We start from the raw sequence: 20,253 nt of genomic DNA, 5'->3' as shown, positions 1-20,253 counted from the left end.
CTGGGTCAAAACAGAACACCAAGCTGAGCTCTCTGCTATACCACGGCTTCCCACCATCCATCTATTTTACATGTGGCTGAGCACATTCATCAGTCCCAATCTCCCAGTTCACTCGCCCTCCATCCACACATCGGTTCTTTATATCTTCGTCTCTATTCCTGCCCTGCAAATAGGTTCATCTGTACTATTTTTCTAGATTCCACATATAGGAGTTAATATACTATATTTGTTTTTCTTTTTCTGACTCATTTCACTCTGAATGACAGACTCTAGGTACATCCACATCAGTACAAATAACCCAATTTCATTCCTTTTTAACAGCACTGTTTCCTTGGCACGCTAGTTAGTCATGTAGGGTTCAGCCACTCTAAATGCAAGAACAATGAAAGGTGACTGACTTTAGATAATGATTTTATTTTGTACTTTTTTTGCCCTTATAGAATTAAAAGAAAACGATCAGCTTTAGTCTACACTCTGTGTACGGTCATTGCCACATACTTCATTTCCTCTCAGAGTGAGGTCTCCCTGATTAAAAACATCAGTTATGTGGTGGGGTTCATGGGGTTCATATTTCTGCACCCTTCTCAGACAGACTGAAGCAATGATCTTTTGAGAATGATGTACAGGGAAGGCCAGGTGTCTGTATTTTTAAAGTGAAAGTGTTAGTTGCTCAGACCTGTCTGACTCTTTACAACCCCATGGACTGGGGCCCACCGGGCTCCTCTGTCCATGAACTGCTTCAGGCAAGAATACTGAGTGAGTATCCATTGCATTCTCTAGGGGATCTTCCAGACCGAGGGATCCAATGCAGGTTTCCTACACTCACTAATCCAGATGCTGTAGTTCAAAGCCCTGAACAAATGCAGTGTCTGTGCTGAGGCCAGATTTAACTCACTTTCGAATTTTAGTGCGAAGCCTGCTTTTGTTTTCATATTAGGATTTTACTTTTGTTTTCCTAGTTCTCAGCCAAAGTGATCTTTGGTTGCTTCAGGAGCCTTGGAAATATTTTTATTTCTTATGGAACCATACCAGAAAAAGACACTAGAGGGCAGCATAAGGCTGCAAAACCTGCCGTCTGGGAGGCTGGTGGGGCGGGGGAAGCGTCTCCCTAGTCTCCGCTGGCGCTGAGAAGCCGACTTTGTTTTTTTTTTTGCCCAACCAGAATTCCGCGGTTAGTCTTCAGAATAACACATGCTTTTGTTTGTGGCTCTGTTTCATTATATAGACAGTGGTTTGTGTGGAAATGTGCAAGCTAGGTGCTGATTATCCCGTTCCCCAGGTTGACTGGGAAGAAGGTGGTTAGAGATGGGCGAGAGTCTAATGATCTCTGAGAAGAATTCCCGCCTGTGACCTTGTTTAAATTGTCTTTCATGACGCTGCCACGTTCTCACGGGGTTGCATGTCTCTCCCCGCTGACACAGTTTTGTTTTCATCTTTATTTCCCAGCTGTTTGTGTCCCATTCCCTCTGGCTTTTATGTACAAGCTCTTGCTATGGAAAGAGCAGCAGAAACTCGCTCTGTACAGTGACTGCCTAACATAGCTGTCCCTACTTGCATTGTGGAACTTCTGGGTCCTGCCCCCTTTAGAAAGAGAAAGGGTTGGCTTAACTCCTCCTGCTGTCCCTTCCCTTGTTCCTGTATTTGACACATCTGTTTGCTTGCATGTGTATGCACATGGGAAGGAACTTCTATAAATTGACTCCCTGCTGCTGCTGCTGCTAAGTCCCTGCTGCTGCTGCTGCTGCTGCTAAGTCGCTTCAGTCATGTCCGACTCTGTGCGACCCCATAGACGGCAGCCCATGAGGCTTCCCCGTCCCTGGGACTCTCCAGGCAAGAACACTGGAGTGGGTTGCCATTTCCTTCTCCAATGCATGAAAGTGAAAAGTGAAAGTGAAGTTGCCAGTCCTGTCTGACTCCTAGCGACCCCATGGGCTGCGGCCCACCAGGCTCCTCCGTCCATGGGATTTTCCAGGCAAGAGTGCTGGAGTGGGGTGCCATTAGTCCCTACTAAACACTAAATGGATTTTTTTTTATTATTTATGGTTTTTTTTCTATTTTACACAGTCTCTGACACTATAAAATACTGTTTAGGAAACTACTTATTATTCAAAGTTAATTTTTACATTAAAAAAAATAGATTTAAATGAGGTTATTTTACTTACTCCTTGCAATTGATTACCCAGGGATTTGAATTGAGGTCAGTCTTGCTCATTCGTTAATCTAGTTCAAGAACAAAGATGGAGAGAAGGGTCATCTTTGCCTCCTCCCCAAGCCCCAATGTTCCTTGGGTCCCTGGGCCCCCTTTCTTGAGGCATTACTTAAGTTTATCCTTCAGCAAATTGAGGAAATTTCCTTCATAAGGAGAAAATAAATGATTACTGGGTGCAGGGGATACAGTGCCCTCAGGTGGCCACTTAGCAAAATTACTTAAAAGGGAATAATTCACTTACAGGGCAATTGTAGGTCAGCTCAGACAGAGCTTCGGAGAAGGCAATGGCACCCCACTCCAGTACTCCTGCAAGGAAAATCCCATGGATGGAGGAGCTGGAAGGCTGCAGTCCATGGGGTCGCTGAGGGTCGGACACGACTGAGCGACTTCACTTTCACTTTTCACTTTGATGCGTTGGAGAAGGAAATGGCAACCCACTCCAGTGTTCTTGCCTGGAGAATCCCAGGGACGTGGGAGCCTGGTGGGCTGCCGTCTCTGGGGTCGCACAGAGTCGGACACGACTGAAGTGACTTAGCAGCAGCAGCTCAGACAGAGCTTGGCCCTTTCTCTCTCTCGTACCCCACGTTCCTTGACCCCATGGGCCCTGAGCGAGTGTTCCCTCTTCCTCCCATCTTGTCTCTTCCCTTGTCACCACCATGAGCAGTGTCTGCTTGTTAACGTCCCTCGTAGCCCTCCTTACACCTACCTTGAAAAGCAAACACCTGCTATTGTTTATCCAGCTTGTAAGCCACTAAGAGCTCCCCTAGGCAGAGACAACCCGACCAGGGCTTTCCTTACAAATAGGTTCAATCTCTAAGCAGAAATTTGAAGATGAATAGCATTCTTGCTCTTTCCATCTTGATCTCATATCAGTCTCTATTACTCAGCTACCTACCCGCATAGACCACATAGGCCCCCTCTTTCTTTCTTCTGTGTTTTTGACAGATCATTACTGTACAACATCAGTGATCCAGATTCTATTCCAAAGCTCTGATCATGTTTAAATACACTCTGGCTTTGTGTACTCAGCCAAGTGACATCTGATAGCCTGCTTGCCTTGCCCAGATAATTTACGCAAATACAAAACTTTGAGAGTCTGACTTTGAGCTCAGCCTTAAAGCAAGAGATGGCATTAAGCATGTTGTCTGTCCTGTTGGTTAGGCTGTCTTTATTGCATTTCTTTTTCTTTTTTTTTTTTTTTTTTTTCAGTTTGTAAGGGAAAGAGATTTACTCACATTACTTTAGCTAATGGGAGATTATTTTAAGGACCCATTAGGAAGTAAGAGAGACAAGACATCCTTTCAGCTACTGAACAGTGCAGCCACGCAGAGAATAAGAACTTTGTTCTGACTGTCATACTGCGGTCTCAAGAGCAACCCTCATAAGTGTTTCCTTGGATACGAGTGCCCGTGTGTGCATGCATGATGAGTTGCTTTAGTCATGTCTGACTCTTTGTGACCCTTTGGACTGTAGACCTCCAGGCTCTTCTGCATCTTCCCAACCCATGGATTGAACCTGCATCTCCTGAGGCTACTGCATTGCAGGTGGATTCTTTATCGCTGAGCCATCAGGAGTACCCACTGCTCCCTAATCCAGGCCTACACCTCCAACCCTCTCTCTGCTGTGTCTGCTCCCAGTTAGATCCTTCTGCTTCATGGCTTCTACCTGTTTCTTTGTCTCCTGTATGTATTTCCACTTTTGTCTACTCTCCTCTTCTTCTCACTTTCAGATTTTCCCAAAGACGTGCTCTAATATGGTGAGTGGACCTCTCTAGAACACAGCTTCATGGGCATTTGCCCTGGTCCTTGTGGTCAGGCTTACTTTCTCAGACTGAGTAGCTATGAACACACAGGTAGATTTGCATGAGATTAAATTGGAGCTTAAAAGATGGTCTCTGGGGAGGAGGCTGTGTGTTGGAAGGCTCTCATAGCTTCTCAGAAGGGAGCAGGGCGATTTGCTTATTCAGAAGGTGCTAAGCATCACGGCAGAAGGTGAAGAGGAGGGAATGAAGGGGTTTTAGGTGGGAGAGTGGAGTATTATGGTACGCTTAAGAATCATTCCTTTGACTTTGGTACAGAGGATGGGCTAAGGAGAGAGGCCACTCTGGAGGCAGTTGTCACAGTGCAGAACAGAGACAATTGGGCTCTGAGTACATAAAAGTGAGACTTGACATTTTTGTTAAGCCATTTCCCATATAAGAACTTAAAGACAATTGGAGAAATGAAACTATTGTTTCTCTCCTGACTTCTCCATTGAAATCTCAGGCTTTGCAGAAATCAGTCTCATTCTCTTCTTTGTACTATAATGCGCTTGTCAATTTGTTTTAATCCCACTCTCCCTCCCCACCGACACCCAGCCCCGCCAAGACACCCTTTCCTCCTCATGCCCAGTTGCCTCGGACCTGCTGTCTAATGTGTTGCTTGGAAGCTCTTCCTTCTGCTGCCTTAAAACCCTTGGAGCAGCTTCCATGATTGCCACAGAGTTTAAGATCTTATTCCCTACCAGCAACTCTGACTCTGTTTTCTTTTTTAATTTATTTGTTTTAATTGGAGGATAATTGCTTTACAATGTTGTGTTGGTTTCTGCCATACATCAACATGAATCAGCCATAAGTATACATACGTTCCCTACCTCTTAAACCTCTCTCCCACATCCCACCCCATCCCACCCCCTAGGTTCTTTTTTTTTTTTTTTTTCAATTTTTTCACTCATGTATTGATACTTGTTTTGGAATCTCTTCTACTTTGGGCATTGTTTTACTATGCTTAGTTTTTTTTTTTTTTTTTTTTTTTTTTCCAACTCCCATCGACTTTATTATCTAAAATTTGTTTTCCCACTGTTAGAATCCTGGGAACTTTTTATTTGAAGGGATCTGGGAGGCACTTTGATCTGAGCCTTTCCTTTTACAGATGAGAGAAACATGTTCAGGAGAGACTGTGCACAACCAGTCAGATAGTGTTCTAGATCTGGCTGGTCTTCAAATCCCCAGTTTAACACTTTTCACAGTAGACCAGGGAAAACAAATTGTATTAATGTTTCTTGGATTCACCTCAGTTGACTGCCGTTGACCACCTGGAGCACGTGCAGAAAATAAAGGTGAGGCCTTCTGTGGACTCACCAGAGAAACCAATTCGTATGGTTGGCCACAGGCTCAAGATGAAGCCTGGAAGCATGTGGGCCACCCATTAGCGTTTTTTTCTTGTGCAACTTTAAGGACCTCTGTCCTTCCCCTGAACTTATTGGAAAAGACCCTGATGCTGGGAAGGATTGAAGGCATGAGAAGGGGACGACAGAGGATGAGCTCTTAAAGCTGGTGCTGTGGATGCTGTGAAGAACAAAATGCCTGCATGTGCTCAGAGCTGAGTCCTTAAGGGCCAGGTGACTGCTCACAGGGCCTCAGCCTCATCACAGCTAGGTCTCTGTGTGTGTCCCTCTTCAGGGAGCATCAGGAGTGTGCTGAGCTGTCTTCTTAGAGGCTGAGCTTCTCAGCCAAAAGCTCCCGGCATTAGGACCATCTGGAAAGGCAAGCTTGATGTCATCTCTCTCACTGAAGAAGGACTTAAGTCTTAGCTTTCATTGCTCTCAGACCTCCCTCTTCTTTTTTTTCCTGAGGGGAGAGAAAGACAAAGATTTTGGGGGGGTACAAGAAGCATAAACCCATTCAGATGAACTTAAAGGAGGGAATGGGGCAGAGTGTAGCATTCCAGGAGCCCAAGGGCAAGAAAGAGAACATTTACAGCTGGAGCTCTTGAGAACATATCAGGAAAGCCGTCAGCAACCAGCCAGCCTCTCTTGCTCTCCCGGTCTCCACCAGGGCTGGGAGCTGCCTTCTCCCAGCTTCACAGGGAGGCCACATGCTCTCCTTCTCTGCACACTGGTTTGCTCTGCTTTCACCAGCATTGGCAAAATTTTGGCATCCCCAGACCTGGCCTTCCACCCCTGACCAACTCAAATACCCAAGAGCAACTCACTTGAGTTTGGGAGTCCCAGTGCCACATTCTTGGGGGAGTAAATTTGATTGGAACTCATGTCCTGTCTGTGATCAGGAGGCAGGGTCACACTGTAGAAATATGGCACCCTGGATTTGTTTGAAGAAACATTTGGACAGTCTACTTGGGGTGTAAGCAGAGCCATCAAGGGCTCCACAAGGTGACCTTGAAGCTGCTGTGCAAAAATCGAGAGGATGGGGTTGCCTTGCTATGGAGCAGGGACTGGGGATTGAGGCTACAGTCATCTAGATGGTGGGAAATCAGGCATTGTATGGCACCAGCTTGTTCAGATGACTAAGATCATAAATGCTTGGGCTGGACAAAAGTACTTTGTGGTCGAGACAGAGACTGTGTTCATCGGGAGTGAGGCAGCGCAGGGGATACAGAAGCCAAAGCAGAAGTCATAGTCTCCCTGGAATTCACAGGAACACAGGAGGAAGGAAGCTAGATTCTCATCCTCTGTGGATTGGAAAGATTCAAACAAGGCTCCTTTAGAACTGTAATGTTTCAATTGCTGGCATCTGGGTAATGTTTCAATTGCTCGTTATACATCTCAGAAGTAAATACTGCTATAATTTTCAGCCAGTTGTTCCATTGAGTTAGGGTTTCTTGATAATGCATATCCAGTCCTCTTTTGCTGTGACTCACAGGACAACTAGCTTCTACCCTTGACCCTGGACAGTTTGTCCAGAGCCATAGGTCAAAATTGGAATAGATTGAAAAATTGGGTGGGCATAGTACAAAGTCACCCCACTACTGTAGAGATGCTGCAAAGCTGGTTCTGCTGTCTTTACTCACTAGGAAAGCACATTGTTGATGCCACTGTGCTGCTGCTGGCCCATCATTTTCATAAAATGGAGGGGACCTCCAGTGCTACTTCAGAACCGAATTAGGTCAATCAGGCTTTCCTGTTAATGCCACATTAATATGGTTTTCTGTGTCCACTCTTATAAGGGGCCCTTACTTGGCCTTTGCAATTAATTATTGTGGTTTTTCTTAAGGGTAATGCAAGAAGCAATAAAGCTTTGTAATTAAGGTTCAGGCATGGGGTCAGACAGACTTGGTGAAATAGAATCTCTACCATTTATTTCTGTGTATCCTTAGGTAAGGTCCCCCATACCATCTTCATCATCATCTGCTTTTCACTAAGCACTAGCTCCAAGATTTACATATATTATTCCCTTATTTGTGTGTGTGTGTGTGTGTGTGTGTGGCTAATTGGTGCTGCTGTACTTAACCACATTGTAGATGATGAAACTGAGGTTTAGGAAAGTTAAACATCTCATCCAAACATTAGTAATAGTAAAATCAAATAACAGTAATAATTATTTTAGCTATTTCTGAGAGCTGATCATATCCCATGAACTCTTATAAGTATTTTACTCACAAGATCTCATTTAATTCTCACAACCATGCAGAAGCTCAGCCAATGTGTTCTTTAAAGCCCAAATGTTTATAAGGCAAGGGGGTTGTAAGGCCCACCTGGCTATGACAGGCATTGGCAACATTCTCATAGTCTACTTTCTCAAAACTTCCCTGGTGCAGGACAGCCCAATTGCCAGGTTTCTTAGAGGCTGGGTGTTAGCATTCCCAGCCAGGCTGTGCTCGGTTCTGTCTGAACCCCACCATTCCCCTTCCACACACTCACTGTTTAGATTCCACCACTGGTTTCTCTGTGGAGATCAGAGACTGTATAAAGACTTCTTCAAGCTCTTAAAGTCCTGTACTAATGTACTGTATCTATAACACAGCAATTCTGTATTCCTCAACTGCAGGAAACACAAAACAAGTTATCTACGACAAGGGTCCCCAATCCCTGGGGCCATGTACTGGTACCAGTTCTTGGCCTGTTAGGAACCGGGCCGCACAACAGGAGGTGCATGGCAGGTGAGCAGAATAAAGTTTCAACTGTTTTTACAGCCACTTGCCATCACTCGCATTCCTGCCTGTGCCTCCCGTCACATCAGCTGCAGCGTTAGCTTCTCCTAGGAGCGCAAACTCTACTGTGAACTGCGCATGCGAGAGGTCTAGGTTGCGTACCCTGATGAGAATCTAGGATAATGCCTGATGATCTGATTCTTCATTATGGTTTGAGTTGTATAACTATTTTATTTATATCACAATGTAACAAAAATGGAAATAAAGTACACAATAGATATAATGCACTTGAATCATCCCAAAACCATCCTTCTGCTCTGGTTCATGGAAAAATCTTAGAGAAAAATGTCATGTAATAAAATATTTCTTCCCTTGTGTAAAATGTAGTTCTTCAGAACATTTGACGTTGCTATAATACCTGTGTAGTGCTGTAGCACTGAAAATGTCACTTCTGGTAATTGCAGAATAACTGGATATTTTCCCTTTCACTTTCCACGTGCTCTTCCCATCTCTATGCCTTGTATAGAACCTATATATTGGGTCTGTTTCCTTAGCCCCTGAAGTCTTCCTCAAATATGACAGCCAACAATTTTAATTGCTCTGTGTCCTTAATATGCATTCCATAGAACATTTGCATTTATAGATGCCTAAAGCAGGCCCAGGCAAATATAGAATTTGATTGGATAATTGGAGATTAGCCTGTTCTTCCATCATCAGCTGTTCCAGCAGGCTGTTAGCTAGTCCATTCAACTGCTAAAGCCCTCCATTCTCCTAGCTTTAAGGGAAATTTCCCTGCATATCTAGCCCCACTTTTGATCATTGCTGTTAACTATCTGCATTTCTCCTTAAGGGTAATTTAAATATTGGAAGAACAAAGTGTTTGGGGACCTGCCCTAAGGAATTTTGTACTGGTCCAGTGGGATTTGATGACCTGATTGAGAATATTCCATCCTTTAAACACAGAAGCAATTCATTCTTTGAAAAAAAATACAGAAAAGTTCAGGTACCTAAGTAAAAAGTAAGAGTTTTATTTGACCCTGAAGCTCATAATATTTTGGAAGCTTTTTGACAATGTCTGTAAAGCTTTTTTGTGTGTTTTGTATCACTTTGTCCTTTCAAACTCTCCAGAAAACCCTGGTGACTTCCCCCTATATCTAAGTTGAGAGCAGGTTCCATTTTTGACCTGCATTAAACAGGCCATTATGATGGGGAAGAACCTTCCTTTTATACTTACTCTGTACCTTGCTAGATCTTTCCCCTCCACCCAAAAAAGTGTGCATTCATTTTTAAATAGGAAAAGAAAATTTCTTTGAAATAATAAAAGTTATTTTGAAAAAGAAAGAAAGCTCAAATTGTTATCCAGAGCGCCTCAAAATCTCAGGAAAGATAACACATTTGGGCAGGTCCTCTCACGGGTCCCCTAGTTATAAGTCTCTCAGTCTCTAGTTCAGTGATTTCTAAACTCCTCTTCTACCCATTCTCTTATCACCGAGAAGGGTTTTAGTAAAATGAGGCAGCGTGTTGCAGTGGGAAGAGAGGTCACCCGGGACTTAGAGGCTGGGGTGCCAGTGTTACTGTCCCAGGAGTTGTTGAATTGCCTTGGGGAGGTCTTTTTCTGAAAATTACCTTTTCAGAAGGGTTGTTTGGTGAGGACAGTAACCCCTTCCTGCTTATTGTGAAGATTTGGAATCAAATGAAACAAGAGATGGCAAGGCACTGGTCACGTGGAGGTCTGTGCACATGTCAGGTGTGACCGTATGTGTGAGACGAAGAATTTCTGCAAGGCAGTCGGCAGTCCCAAAGAGCAGCCCCCAGGGAGTGGAAAACAAAACATGCAGCAGTGATAGGATTGTTTGCTGCTAAAGGATATCTACAGTTTCTAAACTGGCTGTCACTCGGACGGGAAAATGTAAAAACAGTGGAAATACCTGAACCCTGTTTTTAACCAAAAGGTAAATTCACTGAGCACGAGACAAAGTTAGCTTGACAAGAGCTGATACACCTGAACTCGCACCCCGTCTGCCACGTTGCCACTGACATAGTGTGATTTACAAATGGATTACTGCACACCCATCAATAGCAATTCACTTTATTATTTCCTGTTTAACGTGCCCACTGGCTTTGCCTTAGAGTCTGTTGGCCAAACACACAAAGAAATTAAGTTTTACAATCATACTTTTCAAAAACTTTCTTTTTTGGGGCAATTTTGTATCAAAGATACCAGCTAGAAACAGAAATTTCAGAGTGTCGAAAGCATTGTCTGTCTTGTCCGTAACTATAATGTCAATGTCTTAAAGCCTTACTACAGGGGAATGCTAAGGTCTGAACTCCAATTTTCTTGGACCCCCCCCACCTATTCATACCCAAGTCTTACACTGGGTCACAGATGAATGCAGGCGTTCTACTTATCTCTTTGTGAGAGGCAAGTGAAAAGTAGCTGTCATATCTAAAAGTCAAATTTGGAAGTCATAAGAATTCTATCCACTTGTTGGAATTTAGATACCTAACATTTATGATTATAGAAGCAAATTGACTTTGTGAGATCAGTCAATGAGCATGCAGGTGGGTTCTGCTTCATCCTGGAAATATGTGCTATTTAATTTGGACTCTGCAAACATTTATTACCATTACTTTTCTCCACTAGTCAAGTTACCCCAAAACACTCCTGTATTTTGTGGCAGTGGAACTGTACAAACTGGCCACTGGACACCCGGCATGTACACTGTGTAAACCAGTGCAGATTAAGTGAAAATTATCATAGATTCAGGACACTGGGCTTGGAATCAGACCTGCCATTTTTTCTGGCTGTGAACCCCTGAACCATAGTGTCTGTGTCTGTGACATGTGTCCATGATAACCTTTATTTCTTCTGTAGCTCATCAGGTGAAAACTAAATGACACAATCTATGTACAAGTATTTGGTAAAGTTTAGGGCACTACACCAATGTCAGTTATTATTATTAAGTCAGAGCTATCTTTTCTGGTTTTGGCCATAACAAAGCTTGCACTGATCACGAAGGACTCAAAGCAGTGAGGAGGTTCTCTCTCATTTGGTCAGGGCTCTGTACATTTAAATTCAATTGTCTCAATGATTTTTTTGTGAAATTCAGTGTCTCTGTAGTGAAAACAATATATGAATTGTTAGATGTGGGAGCCCACTATGAAATACAGAATACCTGTGGCTGGCAGTGGCCTTCGAATTAGTAACAGGAGACCAGAGGGACTCTAATCTGAGTCCTGGAGTAGTGGTTCACAGGCTGGATGGAGAGCGACATCTGCAAACCCACAGGAAGTGCACACAGGGATTAACAGATGTACTCAGGCAAGGCATCAGGGATCTACACAGTTAGCCTGGCCCTCTTCTATGGCCACAGACAATACATGCATGCCTTTCTGTAATGATAACAGTGTAATAGAGTAGAAGCTTCTAGAAAAATAGTATAACGTGTCCATAGTGTGGAGGGTGCCTATGGAGGCCGCACGAGTTAGGACATACTTATATATGGGGCCACAGGGAGAATGATAGACTGGACAAAGCTAGAATGAGGTAGAAGGCCAGGATAGACTGAAATTTAATTTCCCACAAAGATTTTGGCACTTACTTTAACTGCAGAAGAGACTCGTTGATAGGTTCTCACTACCACACAATGATACCCTAAACTAGTTCTGTACCTATCTTTGCCTCTCTCTACAAAAAGAAAAAAAAAAAAATTCAACACATCAGTTAAAATTGTTCCTGAATTACACTATCAGAATAGAAAAAAATGTCACTGCATTGAACCCTCTTAATGAGCTAGATGTCTTCAAGGAAGGGGTCAGTAGAAGATAAAATTCCCCACAATTAACTTTACTTGTTACTTCTCAAGTGGAAGGAACCAGGGACAAATATGAATGCTATGTTCATAAAACCTTCATTCTATCTTTATGTTTAAATGATTATTTATTGAATGGAAACTGCAAATTCATCCATTCATTCAGTGAGTCAACAAATAGCTAGTGAATGCTAAGTGAAAATAAGACTAAAAAAGATGCTTTGCTTATGATGGTTCTTCAAGGAATTTATAAAATAATGGGAAGATGAAATATCTACATAAAGAATGGGGAATTAAATGATAATTGTCAGAAAAGAGATTTTAAACGTTAGGGGGATTCATATATTGTACTTGCCTATGACTGAGAAAACACATAAACGAGGTGAAATTTGAGTTGGACCCAGAAAGTGGGTACGGTTTTGAAATGGAATATTGGAAGGGAAAAGACTCATGATATGGAAGCCATGTGTTGCAAAGAATGATGAAATAGCATGAACGTGTGGTATTCCAGAGATGGAGAAAAATACAGTTTGACTAAAGATTAGTAAATAGGTAGAGGATTGATGTTAGTTTAATTCTCTACCTGGCCAACATTGTTGGGGAGAGATCGTTGAAAGTTTAGAAAAGGTTTCTGAGGGAGGAAAACTCAGAATCATGACCATTGCTGAGCCTCATGCTTTATGTAAAAGATAGCAGGAGATATAAAAGGAATCAGACCACAGTGTGGAGATGGCAGATATGGTACTAATGAGGAGGATGGATGGAGGCAGGACACCAGATGATGGGCTATTGCATGGTGAAAGGGAGGTTAGAATTGGAAAAGGAAAGGAAAATGGAGGCACAGACATCAGACGTATTGGCAAAGTCAAGTCATCAACACCAGAGTGCCTGGCAGTCATTTGAATTGAAGGTGTGAGAAACAGAATGGAATTGAAATGGTTTTGAAAATAATTTTGATTAAGATCACAGTTGTTCAGTCATGGCTGACTTTGCGATTCCATGGGTTGCAGCACACCAGTCTTCTCTGTCCTTCACTGTCTCCTGGAGTTTCCTCAGATTCATGTTCATTGAGTGGGTGATGCTATCTAACTATCTTATCCTCTGCTGCCCCCTTCTTTTGTGTTCAATCTTTCCCCGTGTCAAGGTCTTTTCCAATGAAATGGCTCTTCCCATCAGATACCAAAGTATTGTAGCTTCAATTTCAGCATCAGTCCTTCCAATGAATATTCAGGGTTGATTTCCTTCAGGACTGGGAGACTAGAAATGTGACTGCTATAAAACATGGTAGTCTAGAAGTAATTTCCCAGTAGGGGGAGATAGGAAAGATGATGGTTTATTTTTAGGCTGAACTTAGAAAGCCAGGATGAGCCTAAAGATTAGGGTTTACAGCATTTCCTGCAGAAGTAAAAACAGGTTATTCTAGGATTAAACCTTTTATGCAACAAGGAAGGCTAAGGTGTATAAATGTTAAAGGATAACTAAGAAGGCAAACTGGTGACCACTGAGCACCTCTTCAACAAGGAATTTCTAAAAGTAACCTGATTTCCCATAGAGATGTATAAAAGACACAGATCTAGTGTCTCAGAGCAAAAAACCCACTTAGATTATCAGTTTTGACTTCAATAATGATAATTTGTTGTGCCCTCAACTCAGATGTGATTTTGAATAGTGTTTATTGTTCAATCCAGTGTGTGCTTTGTTATTAAAGTTTCCATTTGTCTCCTCTTAAGCTCAAATGTGTTAGAGAAATATTAACAACTTCCCATGCTTTTGCTTTCTGTAATTTAACATCATTTATTTAAACAATCACAGGAAATAGTAACATCGGCTTTCTCCCCAGAAAAAGCATGAAGTGAGTGTTTGTTCTTCAGAGACTAGAGATGATTTTTTTCTTCTATCTAACAGGGTACACCAGTTATAAAAATAGTTTTGTGTTTATTTTTTCTTCCCAAGAAAGCCTATGTTAACTTACATGGTCTAGATATAACCTGCAGATGTTCACTTGTGGATATGCAACAAAAGATGAAAATTGAAGAGAAAGATACAAATCAGTGGAGGTGAGGGGTGGAAGAAGGTGGAGTTTGATTGTTCCCAAAGATAAGAAAGGACATCTTTCCTACAGAATAACTCTAAGAAACTAGCCCAGCCTACTTGTACTTTTTATATTAGCCAATCAGAGCAAGAATTGAGAGGAAAGTTAGCAGCCTCCATCTTTGCTAAACAAGGTCAAATCCTCTCAGCAAAGCCTCTAGAAACTCCTCCAGTCTGGCCAGTTGGAAAGTAAGACAATGTGTATTGTTTCACCTTTTTTCCCCCCATATGCCACTTACAAGAGATTGCAGGAGCCTCCTTAAGTTTCCCTAGAGTTTTAGCTATTCAAATCCATAAAGCAGTTGTCCTTTTTATGTATGCTTTTTTTAATTAAGATGAAACTGAGATGTTTGAGGCACTAAAAAATGCATATGAATAAACAGGAAAGCTGAGTCAAAGAACTAATTATACCTTGATGCTTACATTCTGCTTTTGGAAGATGCACTCCAAGTCCTTGCTCTAACTGCCTTATGCTCCCTGTTTTAAGAAAAGAGAAAACTTCTTATACCACTTCATTTATCTGCTTCTGGTTGATGGCTCCCAAGCCAGGTCTTCCAGGCCTAGCATTCCTGAGTCCCCGGTTCATATCATCTGATACCTAAAGGACACTCCTACTCAAATTACACATGTTGAATGTTAAATACAATTTCTTCTCTTCTCTCCAGATTATTGCTATTTCACATTCTCTCATCTCCTAGCCTGAATGTCTAATATTTTTGGACTTCTCATTGCCTTTGGAAAAAAAAATAGTCACAAATTCTATCGTGTTGCTCAAGGCTCTCCTTTGACTTTTCTCATCCAACATTATTTACCATGGTCCTTTTGAAAATTCTTCTTTTCTAGTCTATTCTGGCCTTTTGTGTTCTTTCTTGAATGCTGTTTTAATTTTGTCTTCCTGGTATATTTGTGCTGTCCCCCATGTTTGGTGTGTGCATTTGGTGTGTGCATCATCCCAAAGTAATGCATCCTATATTTTCTTTTGATTTAAACTCTTTCATAATATTCCAGCTTACAGTCGATGGCCATAAAATCCTTCTATTTCTCTGATTTTATCAGGCACATTTAGCCTGAACCTTACAACCTGGCCCTGGGTATTCACAGAATTCTTCTGTCTCAGTCTATTTATGTCAAATTAAAAGATATGCATTAAACAACTGTCCTGTTTATGTAACCAGGTTTAATGCTGCTAGGATTCAAATGGAGTATATCAAAGAATCTTCTCAAGGTGCTTCTTGGATAGTGCAAGGCACACTTCAAGTACACAAATGCCTCTAAACTAAGTCAAGGAAAATAAGACTTGTGTGTTGATATCTTACCACTCTAATTATACTAGAAACAAGGGGAGAACTTAGACCTCTTATTCTTCTGTATTTCTCAGCGCAGGTCAGCATAGAGTGAGGTACACTGTCGATGGATAATTCTTACAACACACACCAACACTGCCATACCGTAGCAGTCGTGTGCTGAGGACACTCGGTACCCAATGCTTGCATGCATTCTAAGTGATTCTCACAGCCTGACAGGGTGGGCATTATTAACCCATTTCACAGATGAAAAATCTTGACTCTTGAAAAAGTTGTATAACTTAATGTACCTACACCGAGGCAATCAGTAAATGGCAGAACCAGGGTCTGTAGCCAGATATAACTAAAAAGCTTGTGCACTATTTCCTGCTCATTACTGCCCAGCTACTGGGAAACAGATTCTTGTGGTATCATTTCAGGCCATTCTACAGATAATATTCTCGAGAGGGGACTGTTACACACACCCCCTACACACATGCATTCCACTCTAGTGCCACAGATCAGGGTTTCTTGATATATATCTGGCTTTGTACATGTTCTTTGTATCTTCTTTTGCCCCAGCTCCATCATTTCCTTGTCAGTTCTATATATGGCCTACTTAAAGAATACTAATGAAAATCAACCAGTCACTCATAGATTGAAGAAAGAGTAAAAGCATAGCCTGAAGTCCATAGGAAACTTACTCTTACTAGATGTCCATTCTGGGTATCATTCACACACTGGATCTTTAAAAACACCCAACTTCCTTTCCATGCACAGGATTTTGCCTTCAAGATCCCATTAGTGCTAATGGGTCATTTTCCTTCCATCATCTTAAGGATCAAAAGGAGAAGCTGCATCTTTGATGAACTCTAATGCTACACAGGGCTCAAGCCACTTAAAGGTTTCCTTTGTTCTCTTCCTATGGAAACCCACCGGGGGACTTGAGACCACCGTCTGCTATATGAAGAGTTTATAAAGACTGTATTAAGTGGCAGTGCTAAGTGCAGCTTCAGTAATGAAAATGAGAATGAATCCCCTGCTTATAAAGCCAAACTCATCCACCTTGCTTTGTCCGAGGCTTGTATCCTACATGGCTTGAATCAATATTTTCTGCTCTTTAATAGCACAAGAGAAAGATTACTAGTTCTCTTCAATAAGCTTTAAAAAGTTATTTGGGAAAGTGTCCTAATAGGAAAAAAGTAGGACATAGTAGGAAGTGGGGAATGGAAGTAAGTGCATTTTAGAATTAGCTCTCTCCCCTTGTGTTGCCTTGCCATTCTTTCTTTTCTTTTCTTTTCTACATGGCTTCAACCCATCAGCTGACTGACACTATTTAGTGCTCACTGTGCTTGTAGCCCAGTACTAGGCACCGAGGGAGAATTGAAAACAAAGACACAGTCTCTATCCTCGAGGAGGTTATAGTCAGAAAGAGGAGGGACTTCCCTGGCAGTCCCGTGGTTAAGACTCCAAGCTTCCAATATAGGGGATGTGGGTTTGACCCCTGGTTGAGGAACCAAGATCCCACATGCCATGTGGTACAGTCAAAAAATAAAATAAAGAAATTGAAAGAAGAAAATTGATTATCATATATATAGCATCCCATACATAACTTTCAGTACTAAATTCTACAGCCCGAAGCAGTGCCAAGAATTCTTCATTCAGCTACCACTGTTCTCCAATACCACATTCAGTAGACCTAGAGGAAAACTGAAATTTCCTAACAAATTTATTTCAATACATGAATGTAGGAAGTAGGTCCTTGCACTTGACATCTAACAGCATAAATCAGCCCACTATCTCAGATGAGCAACAAAGACACTTGTCTCTGTTTTTCTAGAACTCACCTTGGTTTCTGTTTGGAGCTCTGATTCTTTGACTTAGTGAATATCTAACCTCAGGAACTTTTCATTCTTTCATTTCCCTGGGATTATTTCTAGATTATTTGGAGGTAGAAGACTTCCACTGTACCAATATTCTGGGAATAGAGAGAGATTGCACAAGAGCTAGTGTGAAATAATCTATACTTACAGCATAGGTGCCGACTGACTTGCTACTCACCATCTGTATTCTTCGTGTGCATAACCTCCTCAGTGTTAGTCTCTTAGTCGAGTCTGACTCTTTGTGACCTCTAAGGACTGTACCCTGCCAGGCTCCTCTGTCCATGGAATTCTCCAGGTAAGAATACTGGAGTGAGTTGCCATGCCCTCCTCCAGGGATCTTCCTGACCCAGGGATCAAACCTGGGTCTCCTGCATTGCAAGAGGATGCTTTACTGTCTGCACCACTGGGGAAGCCGTCCTCAGACCAGCCCTTTTCTGCTCTTCCCTGTGCTACTCTGGGAATTGTTCTGTTGCTTCCATACCATGTGGGATATGGAAAGCTCTGTGAGGTTCCCTAAGCTCTCAGCATGTCTAAATCTACCCTGCAGCTTTTTCTTCTTGAAGATTACACTGCTGCTTCTGGGTTCTCTTGAGGAAATGCCACTGATCATTATTACTTTCCTCAGCATACTTGAGGTTTTGACACCCACCAGACCTCACATCAGAACACTGCTCCTACTGCTGCTAAGTCACTTCAGTCGTGTCCGACTCTGTGCGACCCATAGATGGCAGCCCACCAGGCTCCGCCATCCCTGGGATTCTCCAGGCGAGAACACTGGAGTGGGTTGCCATTTCCTTCTCCAATGCATGAAAGTGAAAAGTGAAAGTGAAGTCGCTCAGTTGTGTCCGACTCTTAGCGACCCCATGGACTGCAGTCTACAAGGCTCCTCCGTCCATGGGATTTTCCAGGCAAGAGTATTGGAGTGGGTTGCCATTGCCTTCTCCACATCAGAATACTATGTCCTCTTTTTGGGAATGACTATGTTCACACTTCTTCTCCTCCAACTTTCTCTCCTGCTTGCCCACATGAGGGACAGGAAAGCTTTACTCATCTCATGTAATTGCCATTATATTCTTTTTCACTCCTTTAAAAGCCTTGAATTTTAAGGATCAAATACATAAGGACAACTTCTTTATGTCTTTGGTTTCTGATCCATATCCCTTCTTTGAAGTAAGTAAAACACAATCACTTGAAATGTGGGAGAAAAGACTAAGAGAAAGGAAATGTGGAAGAAAAAATCATGTATTTCAAAGGTAGTATCCTGTTTTAGACCAAAAGCATGGTATCCTTTAATATTAGGAATATTGGTTAATAATCAATAGGTGTTTTCTTCTATTTAGGAAGTAGCAAAAGTAAACACACCCAGTACCTTCAGTACAAATCATGGAGGATCTATGGCATCCTAGTTTAGTATTTTGAGCTTTAGTTAGTGGGTCAGGGACCTAAGTTCTCAGTTTTTATGGCTCAATGACTATAAACAAGCTCAATTTACTTATCAATACAACCCAGGAATATTCTATGTGTTGCTTTTTACCCTGCTTACCAAGATAGCTTATTACTGTTTTGTGGATGGTGACAGGAGACACAGTTTCTGGGTCAGACACCAAGGCTTTTATTACTCATGACTCAGCAATCAGAGTGAGCATCAGCGTGTAGTTCTCCTCACTCCCAGGTCTCATGAAAACAATACAAAGGGGCCCGGAAAACATTAAGAATGTAGGAGTTCTGTATTACAGTGGGAGATGGTATCAGGGTGTCATGAGAGTTAAATAAAATGGTTAAGGTGAGACAGAAAATTCAAATGACAATGCAAACTCAAAGAACTAAGTAGCTAAATAGAATGTTACCAGGACTTAAAAACATGAGTAGTATATCAAGGAAATTTGTGGTGACCCTCCTTATGTTTTGCACTGATTAAGTGTCTACTAGAGTCAGTTAGTTACATCTACTCAATGCTATCCAGATAGGGTGATAGAAAGGAATAGAATCAAACTTGGATTACAATCTCTTTTTTTAAAGTAGTAGTTCATTAAATTTGGAAGTCTCAAACCTAGAGACATGAAGATGAGAAAGCAAAGCAAAATGTCCCACTAGAAACTGTAATAAAATTGGGGGAAAGTTATTGATGCTTTGTTAAATGATGCCAGAACAGCTTAACGAATTCAAAGTGGTGTACCTTTACATAAAAATGAATAAATAAATACTTGAAAGGGGGTGGAATTTTCAGGTATATACAGTGTACTATGGGATTGAGTTGGTGAATAAGATAGGTACAAGCAAGGATAATAGATTTAAGCATAATAGAAAAGGCAATTTTAGACATTAGACATTTAGAATTTGTTGAGCTTCTAGTTAACAGAAAAACCTAGAATTCTCTAAGCAGAAGGTAGATTTGATAATAATAGCACCTTCTAACATCTACTACATGTTTTCATTCTGATGCTCTCCATTATTTTATCTTTTAATCCTCACACAGTCCTATAGGATACACTTTATTGTTCCCATTTAAGAAATGAGGTTATTAACTATCAGAGAATTTTTTTTTTAAGTGCTCAAAGCCATGGAGTTGGTAAATAATAACTTCGATTTTAATTCAGGGGCCTCTTCATGGCCCATGTTGCCCATTTGGCCACACTGTATTAATTAGTTTTCTGTGGAACTAGCTTCTAGAAATTTCTTCTAGTGCTGATGTATTAGTCAAACACTTCTACTGTTTTCTACTTTTAAGAAAATAGTTATAAATTTTATTAATTTTGAAAATTAATTTAATGAAAAATAAACCTTACTATTTATTTTTCCTGTCCTACTGTTGGTTAAACTCAATGACAAATTACTTTTGTGACCCAAATTTTTGTCTTCCTACAGGTGACTTGTATATAGGAGGAGTGGCCAAAGAAACATACAAATCATTGCCAAAGCTCGTCCATGCTAAGGAGGGCTTTCAAGGCTGCCTGGCATCGGTTGATCTAAATGGGCGGCTTCCAGACCTCATCTCAGATGCTCTTTTCTGCAATGGACAGATTGAGAGAGGATGTGAAGGTATTAGATCTTCGTTATTACACTCAAAATAATTCTAATTCCACCTATAAATGAGAACAGATCTCTCTG

At 41.6% G+C, this 20,253-nt stretch overlaps 1 protein-coding gene across 2 annotated transcripts in view; it reads left to right on the top strand.

Moving 5' to 3' along the window:
• NRXN1 (neurexin 1) overlaps positions 1-20,253 on the top strand; it is a 756,469-nt gene that overhangs the window by 137,832 nt on the left and 598,384 nt on the right. For both annotated transcript variants that reach the window (XM_055540064.1, XM_055540063.1), the window contains one exon: positions 20,011-20,184. In XM_055540064.1, coding sequence (XP_055396039.1) covers positions 20,011-20,184 — 174 coding nt within the window. The remainder of the gene's footprint in view (positions 1-20,010; positions 20,185-20,253) is intronic.

Source organism: Bubalus kerabau, chromosome 11, assembly GCF_029407905.1.
Source record: "Bubalus kerabau isolate K-KA32 ecotype Philippines breed swamp buffalo chromosome 11, PCC_UOA_SB_1v2, whole genome shotgun sequence".
NCBI classification, from domain to species: domain Eukaryota; kingdom Metazoa; phylum Chordata; class Mammalia; order Artiodactyla; family Bovidae; genus Bubalus; species Bubalus kerabau.
Note: the sequence above shows the minus strand (reverse complement) of the source record. Positions and strands in the feature narration are given on the sequence as shown.